This window comes from Lytechinus variegatus, chromosome 10, assembly GCF_018143015.1.
Source record: "Lytechinus variegatus isolate NC3 chromosome 10, Lvar_3.0, whole genome shotgun sequence".
Classification (NCBI taxonomy): domain Eukaryota; kingdom Metazoa; phylum Echinodermata; class Echinoidea; order Temnopleuroida; family Toxopneustidae; genus Lytechinus; species Lytechinus variegatus.
In genome coordinates, this window is record NC_054749.1 from 20774026 (window position 1) to 20795161 (window position 21136).

General features: G+C 35.8%; 1 protein-coding gene across 1 annotated transcript; it reads right to left on the reverse strand.

The window, feature by feature from the left end:
* Positions 1-17964: 17964 nt before the first annotated feature.
* LOC121422653 (salivary glue protein Sgs-3-like) lies at positions 17965-19717 on the reverse strand. The gene is made up of 2 exons (XM_041617813.1): positions 19708-19717; positions 17965-18311 (listed from the first exon to the last, which is right to left on the reverse strand). The coding sequence occupies exons 1-2, from the start codon at positions 19715-19717 to the stop codon at positions 17965-17967; spliced, it is 357 nt and encodes a 118-aa protein (XP_041473747.1).
* Positions 19718-21136: the final 1419 nt, after the last annotated feature.

A 21136-nucleotide genomic window follows, 5' to 3' on the forward strand; every position in this document is an offset into this window, starting at 1 on the left:
GGGCATTGTGATAAATGAATGATCAACCGTGACCAGTTTTGGTTGTTTAAGCAAGTTTCATGAATTATTAAATTGAACTTTAATGCATGAGTGAACACAAATTACACTTTTTGGGCAGCATTTCAACATTATCATGTGGATCTCAGCAATGGGAGAATAGGGATGAGATAGGACTTAAGTGGGAGAAGAAGGTTGATGGAATGAGGGTCAACAGAACATTTAGCCCCCATCCCTCTCTCTCGCCCTCCCCTTCTGTTGAGTGACTGATTGCTATTGTCATGTACGCGTAAAGTCCAGAGCAGAATGTTGATTTAATGATCAATTCTGAATTGGGGAATCAACTTTTTCCTATCAATCATAAATCAACAATTTATCAATAAATCAATTTCAATGTGCAATGTGATCAATCAAACATTCAGTTTTTCAACATATTATTTCACATATCATCATAATCAGTAAAAAAAAAATGACTATCAGCCACCGGTCACTTCAGTGGAGTGAGACATGCAGGGAGGGGGGGGGGGGGCTGGGAAATGGAGGTGGAGGGGTGGGGGAACATATGACTTTTTATTTGTAAAAGGACAAAAGAAGAGGGATCATCTCGCCCTCTTGCTTGTAACAGGTATTTACTCTGACTCTGACACAAACACTCTGCTGAGGTCCACAAGATGAATATGCTACACTAAAATTACAATTCCTGTTCACTCATGCATTAGATTTCAATTTCAATTTTCAATTCAATTTGCCTAAGAAACTAAAAACTTTTCTCATTCATTAATTTAACATAACACCCTTAGCTTTGCAAGTTCAACGTACTTCACATACTTAAGTCCTATCTTACCTCCTATTTCTCCTGACTCTCATGAACACATTGCTGAGATCCACATGATAAAGTAAAAATACATTAAAAATTGCAATTCATGATCACTCACGCATTAAATTTCAATTTAATAACGTATGAAATTATCTCACTAACAAAATCCTCAAATTTGCAAGTTCCAAACCAAAAAACCTGAAAGAAATTGGAAGGCTAATTCCAGCCCAGCTTAATTTTTATACCCTTTATTTCAGAGGGCAGTGCTCGCTCAATCATGAACAGTTTTTCATCTTTTTGGTGTCATTTGAATGTGGACTTTAGTTGCTTTCTATATAAGTCTCCCCCCAAGTGATATAGTCTTTATTTGGCAGCCATTTTATTTTTTTTGGGGGGACGCCGCTTGAACCATGGAGCTATTACAGCTCCATGGTGCTACTTTGCATCGGTGTATAAAGCCAATAAAGGATGATAATATTGAAATCTCATAATTATATCTTCATAGCTATATAAGACTTTTGATAGTCTATTTTCAATTGAATAATGACGATAAAAAACTCAAGAAAAAAAAACTACATGGTCAAAAGAGGATGTTTCTATAGGAATTTCTTTATGTCATGTATGAGTGTTGACTACACATTTAAAATGTTGGGTAACATACTGATTACTGTGTTGGGCAATATGTTAGTTGAATTATATATATACATGTATTCTGGGCAATTATTATTATTAAACTGAGCAAATTTACTACTCAGTTATTAGTTTTTATTACCTAATTTGGACAGATTTTAACCATTGTCTGGAGAGTATATAAAGTTGCCCAGTGATGGTCAAAAATTGGGCCTTTGTTTTGCCCAAACTTTTTTAAGAGTGTATATTACCGGGTGTATTATTATTATGCAGATACAGGCGGGTGTGGAAGGGGAGGGGCGGAAGATACGGACACAAAAGAGAGAATGCCTTTATTTTGGAAGTGATGACTTTTTATTTTTGCTTGTCAAATGTCAAATATCTGAGACAAAATGCACCCTATCAACAAATCCCAGATTCGCGTCTTGATGGGATTACTGAGAAGTTTCACTTTATACCGGCGGATTACCGGTTGTTCTGAAGTCGTACCCCGATACAGAATGAAACACAATTAATGAATAAGATGAGAAAGATCCGTTATTTAGCTTACCGCCGTCCTCAGATACCTCCTCGTCTAAAAGAGCTTTGAGAAATGCGACATCGACCTCGAAGTCACGTTCATCGTCAATACCAGACGCGCTCATCACCAAGGCGATAACGCTTATGAGAAGGAAGATTGCGATCGTCTTGGATGCCATGATTAATTAGTGGTCAAGCTAAAAATGAAATGAGATACGGTTTTTTTTTCAAGTCGGATGTTATTCAGTGTGTATCAAAAAAAGTTTTCACTTTGAAAATATCCTGTAAAATTACCCTTTGTAGTATCCTGAAGATACAGATCCATTTAAGCAAATGACGATATAACTGTCGAAAAATATTTCCGCTTGAGTGAGCACCACTTACTTTTGCAAAGTTAGTGAAAATGATTTGCGCAGAACTTTGAAATAGTTTAGAAAATAAAAGTAGACCTTAATCATGAAGAACACGTGGAATTTAGCTAGTAAAATTGATTGAAAGATATTTTTACATTTTAAAACTTGTTTCCTTGCCCAAGACACATAAGAGTGCATAGCGCCCCAGTCCAATCCCCACACACCGAGGCCATCGATACGTTATTTGCTTTGCATGCACTAAACTGTGATTTACATGAAATGGCTTAGGCTTGATTTTCATTTTGTTAATCATTGTCAAGCTTAGGAAAAGTGTGGGGAAACAAGGATTAAATGAAAAATGAAATGTAAACCCACTTTAAATGAAAAAAAGAGGAATTAAAAAGTGCTGGATATGTCTGATATAACTCTTGTTCAGATTCAGTTATGTCCTTAGATCCAGCTGGCACAAAAGGGTAAAGATGGTGCTTACTAAGTGTTAAAATTTCAATTTGGGTGGCAAAATTGTTACAAAATTCTTGAATGTATCCGTTTTATTTTAATTGACTAAAAGTACCAGGGAAATGTATGAGAAATGTTTCGCAGGGTAAGTTTTATTTCGCCCTTTCCCCTTGACACAGCGTGAAAATAAGCATTTCTGCGCAAACAGATTTCTGCGAGCTTTACAGAAATGGACAGTACTCACTCAATTGTAACATTCTGTCAAAACTTTTACTTTCATTGGAAAGATGAGACCCAAACCCAAGATTATATGTGAAAAAAAATGCCCACATGTTGTATATTTTTTATTTCCCAGCACTGTTAGAAAAAATAAAAGAAGTTCCTGCAGCAGAGTCTCGAGAACACCTGTAATCTTACCGAATTGCGTAATAATCATTCTGTAAATTCATAAAACAAGAATTTTTCTGCAATTTAACAGAACAGGTCTGTTTAAAAAGGGGAAAAGGGTGTTTTATTCAAGGAAATTTGTAAGATTCCATACATCAAATACCAATTTCCTGTAAGATTACGCAATTCGGTAAGATTACAGGTGTTCTCGAGACTCTGCTGCAGGAACTTCTTTTATTTTTTCTAACAGTGAGGGCTTTTTTAAAGTGTTTTTTTTATACGCACTGTATACTCATATAAGCCTCTGCATTGACGATGGTAAAAGGTTCCCTGATGGGCTTCTTGTGTGCCCTCAACCCCGCCCTTTGAAGTGAGGATTAACCTGCGCCCATTTTTCGGATGGAACCCTTTATCTTATCCCCCTTTTTTGTCAATTCTGCGAAAATATCACAGAGTTTGGAATGATAACCCTTTTTTCCCGTTTCGCTTGCACATTTTTTATACCCTTCTCAAAATCTGATATCTTTGATTTGTTCCTGTGTATATAGGCCTATCAATATTTGATCCCTTCAATATTTTATACAATCTAAGGCTAAGCATTCATCAAGTTAAATGCTCATCACATCCTTAAAGGGGTAATCCAGGCTGAAACTACCTGTATGTAATTAAATAGAGTAGAAGTTAATCGACCGAGTATAATCTGAAAAGAAATAACGAAGCTATAAGATTTCAATGTTTAGCGATTTGGGGTGAAAACAGTTATATGTAGGTCATCATAAACATTCTTAGGTGGGGCGATGATGTCACATCCACACTTTCCTTTTTCTTATATTATTAGTAAATACGAAAAGAATGATTATTTCATTTTTTCAACCATGTGTAATGTCTCCCTTATGATAAAATAAGTTGCAGCAGTGAATATCTAGTGCATTAAATCAGTTGCAAATCCAGATGTCTTTAGCTCTTGGATTAAAAAAAATTGAATGAACATAATTTCATGTGATAAAATACAAAAGAACAAACAGGGATATGACATCATTAGTTTGCTCATTGAATATTAATGAAGACATGAACTGTTTCACCGACATAATGAATCAAGATGCCATAACTTTGTAATCCTTTGTCCGAATATGATCAAGTTTTTAGCGTTTTGCTGGCCTGATTTTTTTTATCTGTTCAAATCATATTATTTTCAGCCTGGAGTACCCCTTTAATGAATATTGTTAAAAGTAGGTCTACACACTTAAGATGTTAGGCAACATACTATCCATTGTGTTGGATAATGTATGTTGGTTAAATTATGTATATTCTGAGCAGTCATTAAGTCACTGAGCAAATTGATTACCCAAATTGGGTAACCCAATTATTAGTCTTTATTACCTAATTTGGGCAGATTGAAACCAGTAGTTGTGTGTACAGTATGTTGCCCAGTGTTGGTTAAAAGTTTGACAATTTTTGCCCAACTATTTTAAGAGTGTACATTACAAAGTTGTTCAAAATGAACTATGAATAATCTGTATACAGGATTACGTTGCAAAATATTCAACGGCAAATTTTTAGCTGAGTATTAATCCTGCAGCTTTCTACATGCACATTGTCTTGTGCACTTTAAAGAATGAAGTGCTAATTTAGTTCTTGAGGAGTTTCTATAGTGACTACACCTCGGACTTCTGAATAAGTATATATAGTTCAATTTTTAATTACTAAATTAGCAATCCGAGTTGTAATCAATATATGAGTTTTGTTCCAAAAAAGGAGCTAAATCCACTTTTGATATTTTTCTGTAAATGAAGGTGTTTAATTCATCACTTTCCCTCAGTCACTGCTGTTTTATTTTGATAAAGATGATAATACTACCATCTTGTATTGATTATCATAATTTCAAAAAACCCTAGTAAAATGCCAATTTTTGCCAATTTAGACATGTTTGATATTGGAAATTGAACACGAAACACATAAATATGACTGGCAGAGTACCTTTCACATCTTTTTTTTTATGTTTATACATTGATAATTACAAAAAGAAAAAAAATTATATTTTGTCATCTTTTCTAAAGACGGCGACTTTTCGATATCTAATTCCAAAAAGAGCTAAATCCAAAAATGTTCATAAAAAAATGTAAAATTCTGTTATTTCCAGCAAATGTGGCACCGGTGGTATGAACTTGTATCCACAAAATGTACCTAAAAATTGAATACATAACTTTATTTGAAATAATAATAATCCGCTTTTATGTAGCGCTTAATGCATCGAAACGACGTGTCTAAGCTTTACAGATATATTAATATTACCCCGGTCATCGGATTCAATCAGTCATTCCCGCACACAATGTGTGCACATCCTCCACTCCCTGGGGAGTATTCAAGTCAGTCGCCGATGAGGCGCACACAGTACTGGACAAGCTACAATGACTTTCACATCCTACCAGGTACCCATTTAGCACGTGTGTCGAGAGTGGCAAAGTGTGCATTAACGCCTTGCCAAAGGACGTCAGACTCCGGTGGGATTCGAACACACGACCTTCTGTTTACCAGGCGAGAGTCAGAACCACTACACGACTCCTCCAAAATAGGAACATTAACCAATTTCAAATAACCGCATAGTGGAATTCGCTCCTTTTGGAACAAAATTGTTTTGGATTTAGCTCCTTTTGGAACAAAACTCTAATTTGCAATCAGTGATTTGTTTCTTTTCCAATTTACATATCATACTGCAAGCCAAAGTGGAAACGAAATCTCAAGAACTTTAATGGTGAATTCATCCTATCCAGATCAGTCTACGATTTTTTATGAAGATGAAAAGAAAAAACTAAGTGAAGAATCATAAACGGATCGAAAATATCCTATATACTTAAAAAAAATTATCCTTCACAAGTATACTTTACCTTTCGTAGGAATTCGCGATCTGTATCGTTGAGTAGAGGAGGTCTAGTCGTATGTTGTATACTGCTTGAATGTTTTCAACGTTCTTTCACAATCTCGATCCATTTCAATTTATAGACATTACATTGTCTAAATATGTTTGTATCGAATCGCGGAATTATTTCAACAAAAATTCAACCGAACAAACCACCTAATAAAAAATCTGCATACAATTTCCGTTCAACCTAATTGGATGTTGCCGTATGCTCAATATTTTTATCAATTTAAACTTTACCAAAAATAGAATTCGTTCAACCAATCTTCTAATTTTCTCCTCCTTGTCAAGTGAAACAAAGTTTTATTTCTCCATGAACATGTGGAATTACCATTATTTTAACAGTGTATTAATCATGTATTAATCGATGGACATCATCGACCCTCTCATTTGCATATCGCTGAGTTAAGCACTTAACTGTTTTGTGAAAAATAAACGAAACTTTGTCATAACTTTCTTTTACATCCGATTTCGATGAAATTTGCAGCGTTATGTTTGTTTGATTTTTCTCTATCGATTAAAATAAACAAAATTCTGGGGTGGACTTGACCTTTAAGAATATATCTACCAGTGGCGTACAGATCATGGGGAGGCTTATTAGGCGCTTGCCATCCCTCCCAATATCTTTACAACCAAGACAAAATAAGAGAAAAGCAAAGAGAGGTGAAATATGATAAAATTATTTCAAAATCTATATAAAACAAGACTTTTGTGATAAAAAATGTCAACAATTTTGCTCGCTCACTTTTCTCGCTCGCAGCGCTTAAAAAAATTCCTGATTCGCCATATCTACCCCCTCATTTTTTTGGCTTAATACGCCACTGATATACCAAGGAGAGTTAAAGGTGATATCTCCTTGGATAAACATCCATCCACAAGAAGTCGTGTATTGAGCAAAACATTTTGAAGAGACAAAGAATGCGGGGGTGTGGGGCAAAATCTTTAACAAGTCACGAGAGAAAGCGATATTTTTTTGTCTTAAAACAAAATAGTTTGTGATATAGGTTTCAATGCAACATGATATAAAGCAATAATATTAATATAGCAATTTTTTCCCTTTCATTATGTCCCTTTTTCTTGATTGCGTTGATCCATGTTGATCTGTATATACCCCAGCCAAGAACCCCATGACAATTTCGCCAACAATATTGCCTATATCGTTGATAAATATCTGAAGTAGAAATACTATCACATAGTTCATGCAGTGTCAAGCTCCAAGCTCTTTAAGGTTTGGGGTAATGTGAAATAATGAACTCGACAGTAACTGTTTTAATTATGTGGTTCGTGTTGTGTTTATTACGGGGATTTTTCAGGCAAAAGGAAATCCGGGAGCGTTTCATGAAGAATTTTGTCAGTGATTTTCGCTGATTAATTTTCTTTCAACGAATCAGATGCAAGGATTCCTGCAAGTTATAACAATCCTTTAGTGAAATCACTATTTTCTTCTTGAAATATTACCAAAATAAATTCAACAGCAATGTGGGTCGAAAGATCATTTAAGATTTGACACTATAATATATACATGTATTAGCATTTGAGCATTATGTTGGAAAACTTGCATATATTTTTCTTCAGAAAATCACTATCTGACAAAAATTATACTGTACTATCCGATTAGAAAGGTTCCTGAGATTATTCCATGCCATGCAGCCTTCACTTGGAATAGTGTGGTAATTTCAATTTTATCATTTTTTATGGTTTGTTGAAAATAGGACGCATAACCTTACGCTCTTGGAGCGGGTGGGAGCTGGGAGGCCAGGGCGTTGATACCCCGATACTTTCACAATCTACGTCTACGGTTTGGATTTTCACAAAAGTTCCACCCAAATTATGAACCGTCTATTCAAAGTTTGAAATGAAACAATTGGTGCTCTTTTAATTAACTTGGCCACTTCGCTCCCCATATACTTGTTGGCCATAATGCTGCTTGTTTCATGTAAATTTTTTTTTTCCCTTTGGAAAAGAAAAATCCCTGTGTATAGCTATTTCAATGTCCTTGAATCCCAGAGACAGCATATGTCACTCTGAATGTACAATATGGTTCTTACCGTATTTTTATTCGGCGCTAATTTTGATTGGGGGTGGGGGTAAAGTGAATTCAAGGGGAGTCATCCTCTTTTCTTAATGAAGAAAAAAAAGAACGTTATTATGATTTTAGTTACACGACCAAGTTGTCTGTATTCTACATTACGCGGGCTAAAGGTCATGTGGTCAAAGGCTGACCGCGGGCTAAAGGTCATGTGGTCAAAGGCTGACCGGATTAAAGGTCATGTGGTCAAAGGGCGTGGCTGACCGGGTCAAAGGTCATGTGGTCAAAGGGCATGGGTAAATTTAAACTTAGTCATTTACAATTTGACTCTACGATATATTTCTTATTCTTGAAATAATTCTGAAGCAAAATTTTAATACTGTCGAATTCAGGTAATTGACGCGTTACTTTGGAAGTGTACACAATCTATCGTACCATTATCAATACAAAATGTAATGCATAATAACTCGAACAAAATAATTGATCTTTTCAGGAAAAAAATATATTTCTAGTTTTCAGGAATATCCATTGTTCAAACTTGTCTCAGATGCATTTAATACATGTACATTTACAACAGAGATAACTGCTCACAATGTACTTATTAGTTTTCTTGCAAGTTACTTAATAGCTTTCTTGCTTACAAGGAAGAAAGAAAAAATTTCACAAAGAGTATTTTTATACATGAAAGAATGTATTGTAGTACCATACCTCTCGATAGCATCCCATTCCTGGAAGCAGTCTTAAATCCTTGATAATCATTCTCTGTTCCGTCATTGAGGTTATACGATTTTTCAAGACCAAGAATATTCTCAATGCTAAAGCTGAGGCCTCGAGACGACATCTTCCTGACAAAATTGGGTTTGTTATTTACACTAAAAATGCTCGGTGTTGTCCAGACAAAGTTGTTATCTTTCATCCAGCAATAATATATCCAGAGTTGTAGCTAAATGTATTTCAAGAGTCAACTATAGTAGCAATGATAATGATGAATGGATAATCACATTTTAGGATTTAATATCCATTAGAGCGATCGAGCTCGATCTATCAGAGTAATATCTTACCAAAACTATAATATTACTCTTGTTTTATCAAGTTTCCGAATTGAAAGTCCAGCTTGTTTTTGTAACAGAGCACACATCTTTAAGAGAAACGGATATAGTTAAAAAGGGATATTCTCCCAATTCATGTATGTAGGAATGAAATGAAAAAATCTGCTCAATAGAAGTGTTTTAATTCAAAATCTTGATGTTAATGAATGAGAGATGATGAAGGACGGGTTGGGGAGAGAAAGTGCAGTTGGAGGCTGGAGCGAGGAGAGGGTTTTATAGGCAAGAAAGTTTGACTCCCTGGTGATACAGGAATTCGAAGTCTTGTTAGCTCGTAGAGCATGATGGGAAGGGGGAGGGTATGTCACGTTTTTATTCATACCCTTCAAACTTTGGGACATAAAGGAAAGGATATTGTGGAATTCATGTTCCGATTCTATCACCTAATATGTCCTTCGAATGGCACAATTTATGACGCCCTCTCTGGCGCTTCCCTTTTTTAATTCTTTATTTCACTTTTTCTGGCTTTCACTTTCCCTTTAATGACTTCTCCCAACATTTTGCGTCTATTTTTCAAGTCTCAGTAACAAACTTTGCATCTAGTACCCGCCTCTCCCTCTCTCTCTTTCTTTCACACCCAAATCCACCTATTCTCTCTCTTCTCTCCCCTTGGTCTCTAATTCTCTCTCCCCCTCTCTCTATTCCCTCTTCTGCTCCCTCCTTCCATGCTTTCCATGTCCTTTTTTAAATTATACTCTCCCATATTTCGTTATTTTTCCTATATCACCCATTATAGCCCTCTCTTTTTTTTTTAATCTGCAACGCTTTTTATTCTTCTAAATTAAACGTAATACAGAATGTTGCCCTTAATCAAACAATCAAATAATAAACATATACAGGCAATGCCCCATATATCATACGCCCTGGACATACACATGTCACGAGCACAATAGTATTTTCCCTGTCTTGTCAGCTGCTAACATGATTCACGCGTTCAGAATTTTCCCTAATACCAGAGTAAATAATAAAATTGCAATCCAATATTTCATTAGCTCCCCACCCGAAATAATACAATGCTACATCAATTTTTCTTCAATCCTAGTTTTCAAAAGACAAACAAACATTCCCCTACCCCTATACTTTCTGGGGCCTGTTTCACAAAACTCTTATTAACAACACATTAGCAATAACAGTTAAAAGCTACTGAAATCCTTCAATGTTATTGGCTGATAGTAAAATTATTATAAAATATGTGCATTTGTTGCTACAACTTGTCTTTATGAATCAGAACCCCGATAAATAGTGGCACTTTCTATTGCTGTTTTCAGTCATTTTTAGTATGATAATTGACATAATCCGATCTCACTTGTATAACTAATTGCCCTAGGTACCTGGGGTAAACCTGTGTGACGTAGAAGATTGAGTTACATCGATTGTCGATGTGATTTTGTTGAGAGAGGTCATTGTCCATGATGATCATAATCATTGTCAGGACTGTCATGGGAGACAAAGGTGTTCATTGTGTGATGTATTCAATGGATTTAGGAATTTATTCATTCATTTCAGGAGAGCAAAAAGGTGGAGGTGTTTGGGACATTGTAATATTTATATTTCATTATTTGAATAATATGGGTTTTTTCTGTAGCTTTTTAGTTGCAGATCAGTGGCTTCAAACCGCCTCGATCACAAGAATCCCCGTTAAATTACGAGAACTTTTTAAGGCTGAAAAATACCCATTAATTATTCCTGCATTCACACCGCCCTGAAACATACTAGTGCGGTATTGTGTGTCATCCCGTAGGACTCGCGTGCCAAAATTGATTTTTTGGTTGTTTTGGCTTCAATAGGGTCCACTTAGACCAAAAACGATGGGGTTCAAATTTTCAGACCCTCCTTCCCTTTGTGGGGGGTCCTTTTTAGCGCCATATTGGCCTGTACAAAGCCCAATAGGATAATCCATTGTTTTCAACCTTATTTCTCACTTTTCTTCGCCAATTTTATTTTTAAGTTGTCTGAGGTGTACAAGAATGAATATTTGATAATGTTGTGATGTCAATATTTTTTCAATTTTGCCATACGGGGGCGGATTTTCGAAAAATGCCCCAAAATTGTAAAATATTACCCCCAAAATATAATTTTCCCCCTTTTTGGCACTAGAATTAGGACAAATAGATTACAAAATGAAGTGCATATGTCTTGTTGTACAGTCCAATAACAGAGGAATACATCACATGTAATTTATATGATTATTCTTGGTAAATTAATGTAAAAGTCACCCCCATTTCAGGATTTTATGCAGTGAAAACCTAACTACAACACTAGAGGGCGCCATAACTTATCATGATGATATTAGTTTGGTCAAATACATGATTTACAATAACCGTAAACTAGGAAGGATCCCTACATGTAAAGAAATATGTAGTGCCATTAAAAGGTCAAAACAGATTGAATATGAAAAGGCAAAAAGAAGGGTAAGTTGACTTTACACCATACAAAATGGGAAATTTTTTCCCAATTGCCGTTTTGAGTCACATTGTACACTCATGTGTTTATTTTTTTTTCTCTCTCTTTTTTTCTTTTTTTTTTGTCTTGCCTACCAGAGGTGAAGGGGAGACTTAGGGATCCCAATGTCCTCCGTCGTACATTACAAACTTGTAATGATACATAACTACATAACCGTAAGTCGCTTTTCAACCAAACTTGGATGGTAGATGGACTTGGGGGACCTGCATGTTATGCTGCAGTCTGAGGTCACATAGTAAGGTCAAAGGTCATTTTCAGGTCAACGTTATAGTTTACATGCAAGACTCTTATGACACCTAACTCCACAACTGTAAGTCTCTTTTCAACCAAACTTGGATGGTAGATGGACCTGGGGACCTGCATGTTATGCTGCAGTCTGAGGTCACATGGTAAGGTCAAAGGTCATTTTCAGGTCAATGTTAAAGTTTACATGCAAGACTCTTATGACATGTACATGGGTAAGTCGCCTTTCAACCAAAATTGGACGGTAGATGGACCTGGGGACCTGTATGTTATGCTGCAGTCTGAGGTCACATGGTAAGGTCAAAGGTCATTTTCAGGTCAACGTTAAAGTTTACATGCAAGACTCTCTTATGACACCTAACTCTGCAACTATAAGTCGTTATTCAACCAAACTTGGATGGTAGATGGACTCGGGGGGACCTGCATGTTATGCTACATTCAGGGGCGCATGGAGGGTCAGGGGTCATTTTTAGGTCAATGTTAAAGTTTACATGCAGGACTCTCTTATGACTCCTGACTCCGCAACCGTAAGCCACTTTTCAGCCAGACTTGGATGTTAGATTGGCTTGGGGGACGTGCGTGCTATGTTTTGCAGTCAGAGGTCACATGGTAAGGTTAAAGGTCATTTTCAGGTCAACATTAGTGTTTACGTGCTAGGCTCTTATGACAAGTGTTATTCCAACCCAGTCATTTCACATTTCACAATGAAGCTTCGATATAATTCTCTTGCCCGCCCTCACAAAGCACGATATTTTTGGTTATTTTTATAAGTGGGCGAGACACAAAATTGTTTTTGCCTTGTTTTCTTTAAACTCTTTCTCCCACTGATCCTTACCCATCAATTTAAAAAGATTTTTAAAAAATGGGTTTTAGTTCACTGTTTTCTGTTTTTTGTTGTGTTTTGTTGTTCTGTTTTTGTGTGTTTGGTTGTTGTTTTGTTTGTGTGTGTGTGTGTGTTGATGTTTTTGTGTGCTTAATATATAATTTCTTTATTCAGATCGTGGTACATTTTTTAAGTATAAACGTAGAGACCTATTCTTTTTTGTATTTTATTATAAAATACAGAGATAGAATTTTTTTTCCTTTTTTTATCATGGGACAACTTATTTACATCTTTATTAAGCAAAGTATTATATATATCAATTTTATTATTTGCTCAGAATTTAAAAAAGTCTTTATGTTTTTTTTTTTTTTTTTCAAGTATGCAATACCACATTATTATACAGAAAATACATGTGAAAATAATGGATTTCTTTGCATTATGGGTTGTGATAATCTTTGTTTAAAAAATGATCATCACAATGTATATTTCATTTCTTATATTGCGACTTGTATTTCACTTTACTTTGTAAATTTTATTTATTACTTTTGTATGCATAAATGTGATGTTATCTGAATAAAGGCTAAAAAGCATTAAAAAAAAAAGTTTTTGTGCCAAACTTGTTTTTTTTTATTCACTCGGGTCCAATCTATCAGGAAATGATAGGGTTCCTCCACCACTGCCTGAGGGGGGGGGTCACCTATATCAAGACCCACTAAAATCAGGAGTATTAGTAATTTTGCGCCCGGTTAAAAAATGAATTGTTTTATGGTATTTTATCATCCCTAGACAGCTAGAATGCCTATATACTAGTATCTGAAGGCTTCAAGTTAGACGAGCATCCTACCAACCATATCCCCTACCCCCTCCCCCAACTGACTGGCATACAACTTTCACCATTTGGCCACTCGTTCTAGAGTACAATTTACGATTAAAGGACTTCTATTCGAATTGTCAATACAGTGCGTATAAAAAAAGACGGGACAGATTTGAAAAGTCTATAAAATTTGTGTTTCAAATTATGATCTATATATTTTGGTGTCAATACGTGCTCCGGAGTCTTATCCTTCAAATGCCATTAAAATAATTCAGTTTCGTTCATGCTTGCGCGAACACGGAATGTTTTTGTCTGGGGTAAAAAAGGAGGCTTGCGCCAAAATGGCATAAAATGATAAATATGAAGGTCGGACTTTTTATAGGTATACTTTCAAAGTTAATACCATGACGTATTGCTGAAGCCCGTCTTCTTTCTCCATCTCTCCACGTACCCCCTCTCTCTCTAGCTCTCTCTATCCCACCACACAAACAAACACACCCACGCACAACCTCTTTCTGACTTTGTTTCCTTCAATTTGACCTTTCAATATAAAATTATGAAAACTATATGAAAGGGTGCCTTTATCATGCTTTCAACAAGAATGTTAATTAAAAAGCTTTATGAACATATCTGTTAAATACTGAAATTTTTCTCCATGAAAATAAGATTGCCTGGTTATGTTACATTGTGACACGAAAAATGATGTATAAATAAACTCAAAATAAAATGCATCACTTGTAATATTTCATTAAAACTTCAATAATATGACATATTATTTTCATCATGACTTAGTCCAATAACTTGTAGTAGAGGTGTAGTATCTTCCAAATTTCATCCTCCTTCTTTGCTCAACTTTGCCTTCAAGTTACATTACTCACTATCTCGATACTAGTTACTTCCACTCCCTGGCCATAAACATGTCAACAAGTGGTCAGTGTAGTGAAGGTACAAATTGGGTCCTTTGCTCCAAAGTACAGTCTGTATAAAAAAAAGTTTATCCATATATTAACAGGATTCATCCTAGTCAGAGATTAATGAATATCAGAAAAGAAATTTACCAGAAAAAATAAAAGAGCAACCCCCAATCTTTTTCCTGGTACCTTACACTGTAAAAACTGTGGTGTTAAAACTGACTCCAATTGGTGTTGATAGAGGACCACACCCTGAGGTGTTGAAATTACACCCTAAAGATTGGACATAACACCAAAGAGTGTAAATGTAACAACCAAAGGTGTTGTAATAGCACATATAGGTGTAAAACTAACACCACCAATTTAACACCGGTGTAAAATAACTGGTGTGGTCCTCTATGTACACCGGTTAACACCACAGTTTTTGCTGTGTACTAATACAATTTACACCGCTCATGTCTGAACCAATGAAGCTGAAAGACAAAATGGGTGGTTAAAGGGGGCTGACAGATCAGCCCGGCAAAGCAACCTTTTCAGCCTTGCATATTAAACTATCCTTATTAAAAGGACTATTCATAGTAACCACATTCAGTAACAAAGAAATCATTCAGCTCAGTGAGGCATCAGTGAGAGATTCATCTCACTTGCGATACCTTGCAAAAATGGAATTTGTATTAATTTGTTCAGTCATGCATGGTGTCATTGGTTACAAAAAAGGTATCAATTTGGCTAATGTAACATGTAATATTATAAAATCTTGAAATGTTAACTCTTAAAATTTTGATTACCTTTTTAGTACATACTGTTTTCAGCTTCTCTTATGCATCCCTTTAAGAACCAAGTCAGTTTTATTATAAAAAAAAACATTTTAAATTTTTAAGGGCAAATTAACCCAAACAAAAATAAAATAAGACAACAAAAGAAATGTGGAAAATCATGTTTTATTTATTCTGTTTTTAAACAGGGTTTGATTTGTCTTTGAACATGTCGAAAATAAAGAGCTTTGCATTTCAAAATTGCAAATATTGAAATAGTCTATACCGTATGTAATAAAATACAAAGGACATAGTGAGTGTGTGACATCATCCACTGTCTCATTTGCATTTCACCCTTGTTATGCATATAACTGTTTTATGAATATGAAATTTTTGAACGTACAAAAACTTATTTTACATCCAATTTTGAGGAAATTTTCAGTTTTATTCTTGTTTTTTTCTCTGTCTCTATCTCTTTCTTCAAATTAACTTTTGTTGGAGTGGACTTGCCCTTGAAGGGATGCATTCATTTTTTTACTTGGGGTACCCATGAATGGAACCATATGATTTAGCACTGTTTAGTATACTTCGTTAAATTTCATTGGTATATCTCATCCTACCAAAAGGTAGATGGATGGATCGTACCCGGCCGTAAGTAACGTCAAAAGTTTCTGTCTTCTGATTCGCTGAAAGTACCAGTACGGTACGCGTACGTACGTACGGTCTTTCCAGATCCATTACACTTTCGTCATACTCCACCGCTACATGTACCGTATGTCATGCCGTGCATACCCACTTAAAAAAAAACACAACCACGCACGTGCGGTCTCCATATGGGTGCTCGCGTGGACCCCAGCGTCGTACTATAGCTGCGCTGCTTTTGAATGCGAATTTACCCGTTAATTGCATCGAAAAGTTACATGACAGTTTTTTTTCTTTATATTTTTTTAAGGGGAATCAACTCTCATTTCCTTGAGTAGGTATGCACATATCCCACCCCCCCCCGATGGTCACACTTCTTTTGTGACAAAGACATGGGGGGACATTTGATATTGTATCCCCCTGAAAAAATCATGGGGGGACACGGTCCCCCCCGTCCCAAACCGATTGACGCCCATGACTGTAAGTCCTGGGGAGCGTTTCATCAAAGGACCTGCATGTCGGACGTTTTATCTGACAAGCCGTGGGCCCCATCTTACAAAGAGTTACGATTGATCCAGTCAATCGTAACTCTATGTCATAAACTCCTTCTACAGGAAATATGCACAATGTACTTTGGAAACTAAGAGAAGCACAGTGAAATTTCAAGACAACGATGAATGCACGTATACATCATAGCTAGAAAATATTTTGAACAAACATGCATAATACATGTTGACATTGCTGGCCGTCCATAGTTGCGATTGATCGGATCAATCGCAACTCTGTAAGACGGAACCCAGGTTTATCCGACAATTACCATATGAAAGGTACTTCTCAGCCAATCGAAATCAAGGAAAGACGTCAGATCTTACAAATTTATTGACAAAAATGATGATGAAACGCTCCCCAGGACTCTAGACAAACGACATGATATTTGCGATTTTTTGTCAGCTGTCCCGAATTACCAGTTTTCGACAATGATCGAACTCTAATCTGTTCATTGTCGTATGACGGGTTTTTCAATAGATTTCCTATGTTGTAGAGAGCACCGTTGCAATTGCGAAAACCCACTATTATTTGGAGAGCATGGCCCCGCGGTCCCTGCAAGCGGCTCTGTTTCAAGGTGGTCAGGTAACGGCGAACCCCTGGCCTGCAATTTGTCTACCTCTGTATTTTTATTTTTCAAACATGCTTAGAACAAGATTAAGGCCAATGAGGGACAGATTCCTGTAGTTAGTTATAGCAAGGAAATTCATAACGAAGAAAAAATAAAGGCGAGAAAAGGAGTAAGGAAGAGTGTTGAAATTAATTAGCAGAATGATCATGATTATAATGAAATTCTTACAAATTTGGGGCAGTCTTTTATGAATTTAAAAAGAGAATGGTAATGGCACAGTGCCTTTTCTTCAAGAGATATTAAGGTAATGAATAGGATCTTAATATAAAGTGCCCCACACAGGCCCCTTTTTCTGTACTGAAAAACATAATATTCTGATCCAATAGCTAATAATTTCTCAATTTCATACGGAAGTTATGTACACACATATATGAATTGGAGACTATATGGCTTCTGTTTGATAAACCAGCTATATTACAATATAAGAAATACTTAACTTATCGACTTGTCTATGTCTTGGAAAAAGACACAAGCTAAAATCCTAGAATCAAGAAAACGCATTTTTTATTTGAAGAATTAGTGTGAAACAACGATCGGCATTACTCAGAGCCTCTCCCTTCAACTTATACCCTCCTCTCTCTTTAAAGTTGTAAGCCTCTTATTATCTATAACATCACGCTAATATTTTTGCTACTCTTAAATCACATTTTTTAATAATTAGTTAATACCAGTTATCATTTCCTTGATCAGAATCGGTGTTATTTAAAAAATCAAAATGAATTGTTTTAGGTAACGTTAGTGGTAATGAGTTTGATTTCGCGTTGTTTCCATTTCGACTCGTTGCTTATTCTAATCAGCTTCCCGTTGATTTTTTTTTCTGCTTTACGGTTTGCTATTGTTCGGTTTGGTATTGACCGGTTTTATTTTGGTCGGTTTGCTGTTGGTCGATTTTCGGTTGGTCTGTTTGCTTTCGATCGGTTTGTTACTTGTTGTTAGTTGCTTTACCGTTGATTGGTTTGCCGTTGGTCGGTTTGTTGTTTATCGGATTGCTGTTGGTCGGTTTGTTGGTAATCGGATTGCTGTTGGTCGGTTTGTTGTTAATCGGTTCGCCGTTGGTCGGTTTGTTGGTAATCGGTTTGCTGTTGGTCGATTTTCGGTTGGTCTGTTTGCTTTCGATAGGTTTGTTACTTGTTGTTAGTTGCTTTACCGTTGATGGTTTGCCGTTGGTCGGTTTGTTGTTTATCGGATTGCTGTTGGTCGGTTTGTTGGTAATCGGATTGTTGGTTGGTTTGATGCTAACGGTTCGCCGTTGGTCGGGTTGCTGTTCGTCTGTTTATGTTTATTATTTTTTGCGAGATTTATGTCCCCTGGATGATGCTTTGTATTATCAAAATATGGTCAAGATTAAACAAAGAATAGACATGTATTCATCGAAAATATTATTTGCTACCCGTGTCATGACCGTTAATATAGAAATAATAATTTACAACAAATAAGTTGAGCTTAGGTCACTTTCATTCATATCAATTTAATACAATAATTCATGGGAACTTGAAACAGTTCAGCCACAAGTAGTTATTATATAGATTATGTAAAACGTTTAAAGGGGAATGAAACCTTTGGAACAAATAGACTTGTGTAGAAACAGAAAAATCAAAGAATAAGAATAAAGAAAGTTTGAGAAAAATCGGACAAATAATGAGAATGTTATGAGCATTTGAATATTGCAATCACTAATGCTATGGAGATCCTCCCATTGGCAATGCGACAAGGATGTGTGATGTCACTGATGAACAACTTTCCCTTTGGTGGATTATAAAATACCCTCAAAATGTCTCTTTTTGCTTTTTCTAATGATGATACAAACTCTTTATCCATGATGTATTCTTAAAAAATATGTAATACATGCCCTCATGTAGAAAGAACACATGATCTATGGATAGATGTGATAAAAGAGGCAGTTCAAGTGAAATACATACTAAAGTAACGGGGAGAGTTGTTCACAAGTGACATCACATATCTTTGTCGCATTGCCAATTTGCTATCTCCATAGCATTAGTGATCGCAATATTCAAATGCTCATAACTTTCTCATTATTTGTCCGATTTTTTTTTAACTTTTGTTGATCTGTTTCTTTGATTTTTCTGTTTTCACACAAGCTATCTTGTTCCAATGGTTTCATTATACAGCTCCCTGTAAACTATAAATATACTTTTTTCTTAAAGCATAAATGATTTATAGTAAAATTGAGAGAAGTTATACACCTAGAAAATGAAAAAAACAAAACTTCTCTTTGTCCCGTATTTAGAGCTTTTTGAGATTCTTCAAAGAAGCGGAGTGGGGTCAATAACAATACTTAAGATCCGTTTTTTTGTTTTACAAGGAACCCTTCACGGTTAACATATTGGGTTCCTGGTGTTGCAAAGAAACCTTTACAGAAATTGGTATGGTTTTATAACGGATTTAAAGTACTGTTTAGAATCCCTTTCTGCTTCTGTTTAAGAACCTTAAAATATTCCGATTACGAGACAAAAAAGTATTTTAAGCAGTACATTTTTTGCAAGAGTGAATGCTGATAAAATGAAACGTTCGTACAGGAACCTTACCACAAACAGAGCTGACAAAAAGGATGAAAACAGAAAATGAACGATCTATTTTGGCTACGCCTAATAAATAACTAATAGTAGCCTGAATTTCATTTAAAAAATCCTCTCAAGATATTCACCTCCTCCCATTGTGGGACGCACACCACTAGAGGATCTGGCAATTTCAGGAATCCCCTTTACACCCGTAGCTAAAATGATGTAATGGTTGGAAAAATATTCATATAAAATCAACAGTGCATACCTGAATAATTTTTTTTCATATGGGCATAGAGAGGGATTACTACTGGATCTGTTCAGTCCCATGGGAGAGCAGTAATTTGTCAATGGGTTTTATGGGAACTTAATTAGCTGCCCAAGAAACCCTGTGAACACTGTGACTGCAACCAAGTTTGAATGTAGTCTTGGTTTGAGCCCCTGTAGTGCGAACAAATCCTGAAAAACACCTTTTCATATATTTAGCGTTTGAAGGATATTGGATAAACTACCAATTGATAAAGGTGTGGATGATGTGATTATTAAGTCTTATTTTTGGCGATTTTTTTTCAAATCTCATTTTTAACACATGAGTCTCTGGGAAATAGTTAGTGGTGTGTGCACTGAACAGGTGATGTGCAGTAAACAGGGCTAGTTGGATGTAATTGCTACTGGAAGGGAAACTGATTGAAAAGAAAGGGTGCAAACACTCTGAATGAATGCCTGTCATTTTGTTCTATCTGGAAAACCCAATTGACAGCTAACTATGCCCTTTTTTTCTTCAAATCACTCAAACAAATATAAAAATGCCAGTTTTGCCATTCACTTTGTATATAATTTTGGCACTTGCCTATATTGGGGTCTTAAATTCAAGGCTAGCATGCGCGTAGTAATCAGAAATACGTGTACTTTGTAGAACAAAGTGATAAACAGGCCAGCATCTAGCTTATTGTTAGTAATTCTCTCTTAACATCTTCCCAAGATAGGATTTCAGTTAAGTTAAAGGGAATAACATGACAAGGTTTTTAAATCGAATTTGATAGCAATGATCATCTGGGTACTTAATTAATTATTAAAGGCAAATCTCGTAATTATTGTTGATGTTAATTGTTAGGCCTAACTTATTGTTAATGTTAGACGTTTGGCCCAGCCCCTAACGTTAGACCCCCTAAGTTAGATAGAGGCTAGACCTTAGCTATAGCTTGTTAGTGTTGTGTTCCCACTTTGTCAAAATTTTAGACAGTATGACAGACACAAAAGGGCCAAGATTTCACCACATTTCTTAGCTGTCTTTTGGAAACATCTATCCAGTTGGAATATCATTGCTGTTGTATACAAATGTTAGAATCCTGCTTGCCGCAGTGTTTGCAATAGATGTCCCCTTTTTTTGCTAGCCCCACCTGTCATGATGTTTGGTACCGCTGTTTTCTCCCTGATTCTGTTTTAACTATCTCTCTGGAAAATTTTAAAGCAGGCAGTTGATTCAAATTCACAATTCGTGCACTTGAATAATAACTGCAATTCCTCTTATTTTCCCCTTTTTCTTCAGGAATCATCCATGTTTGAACACCAGGG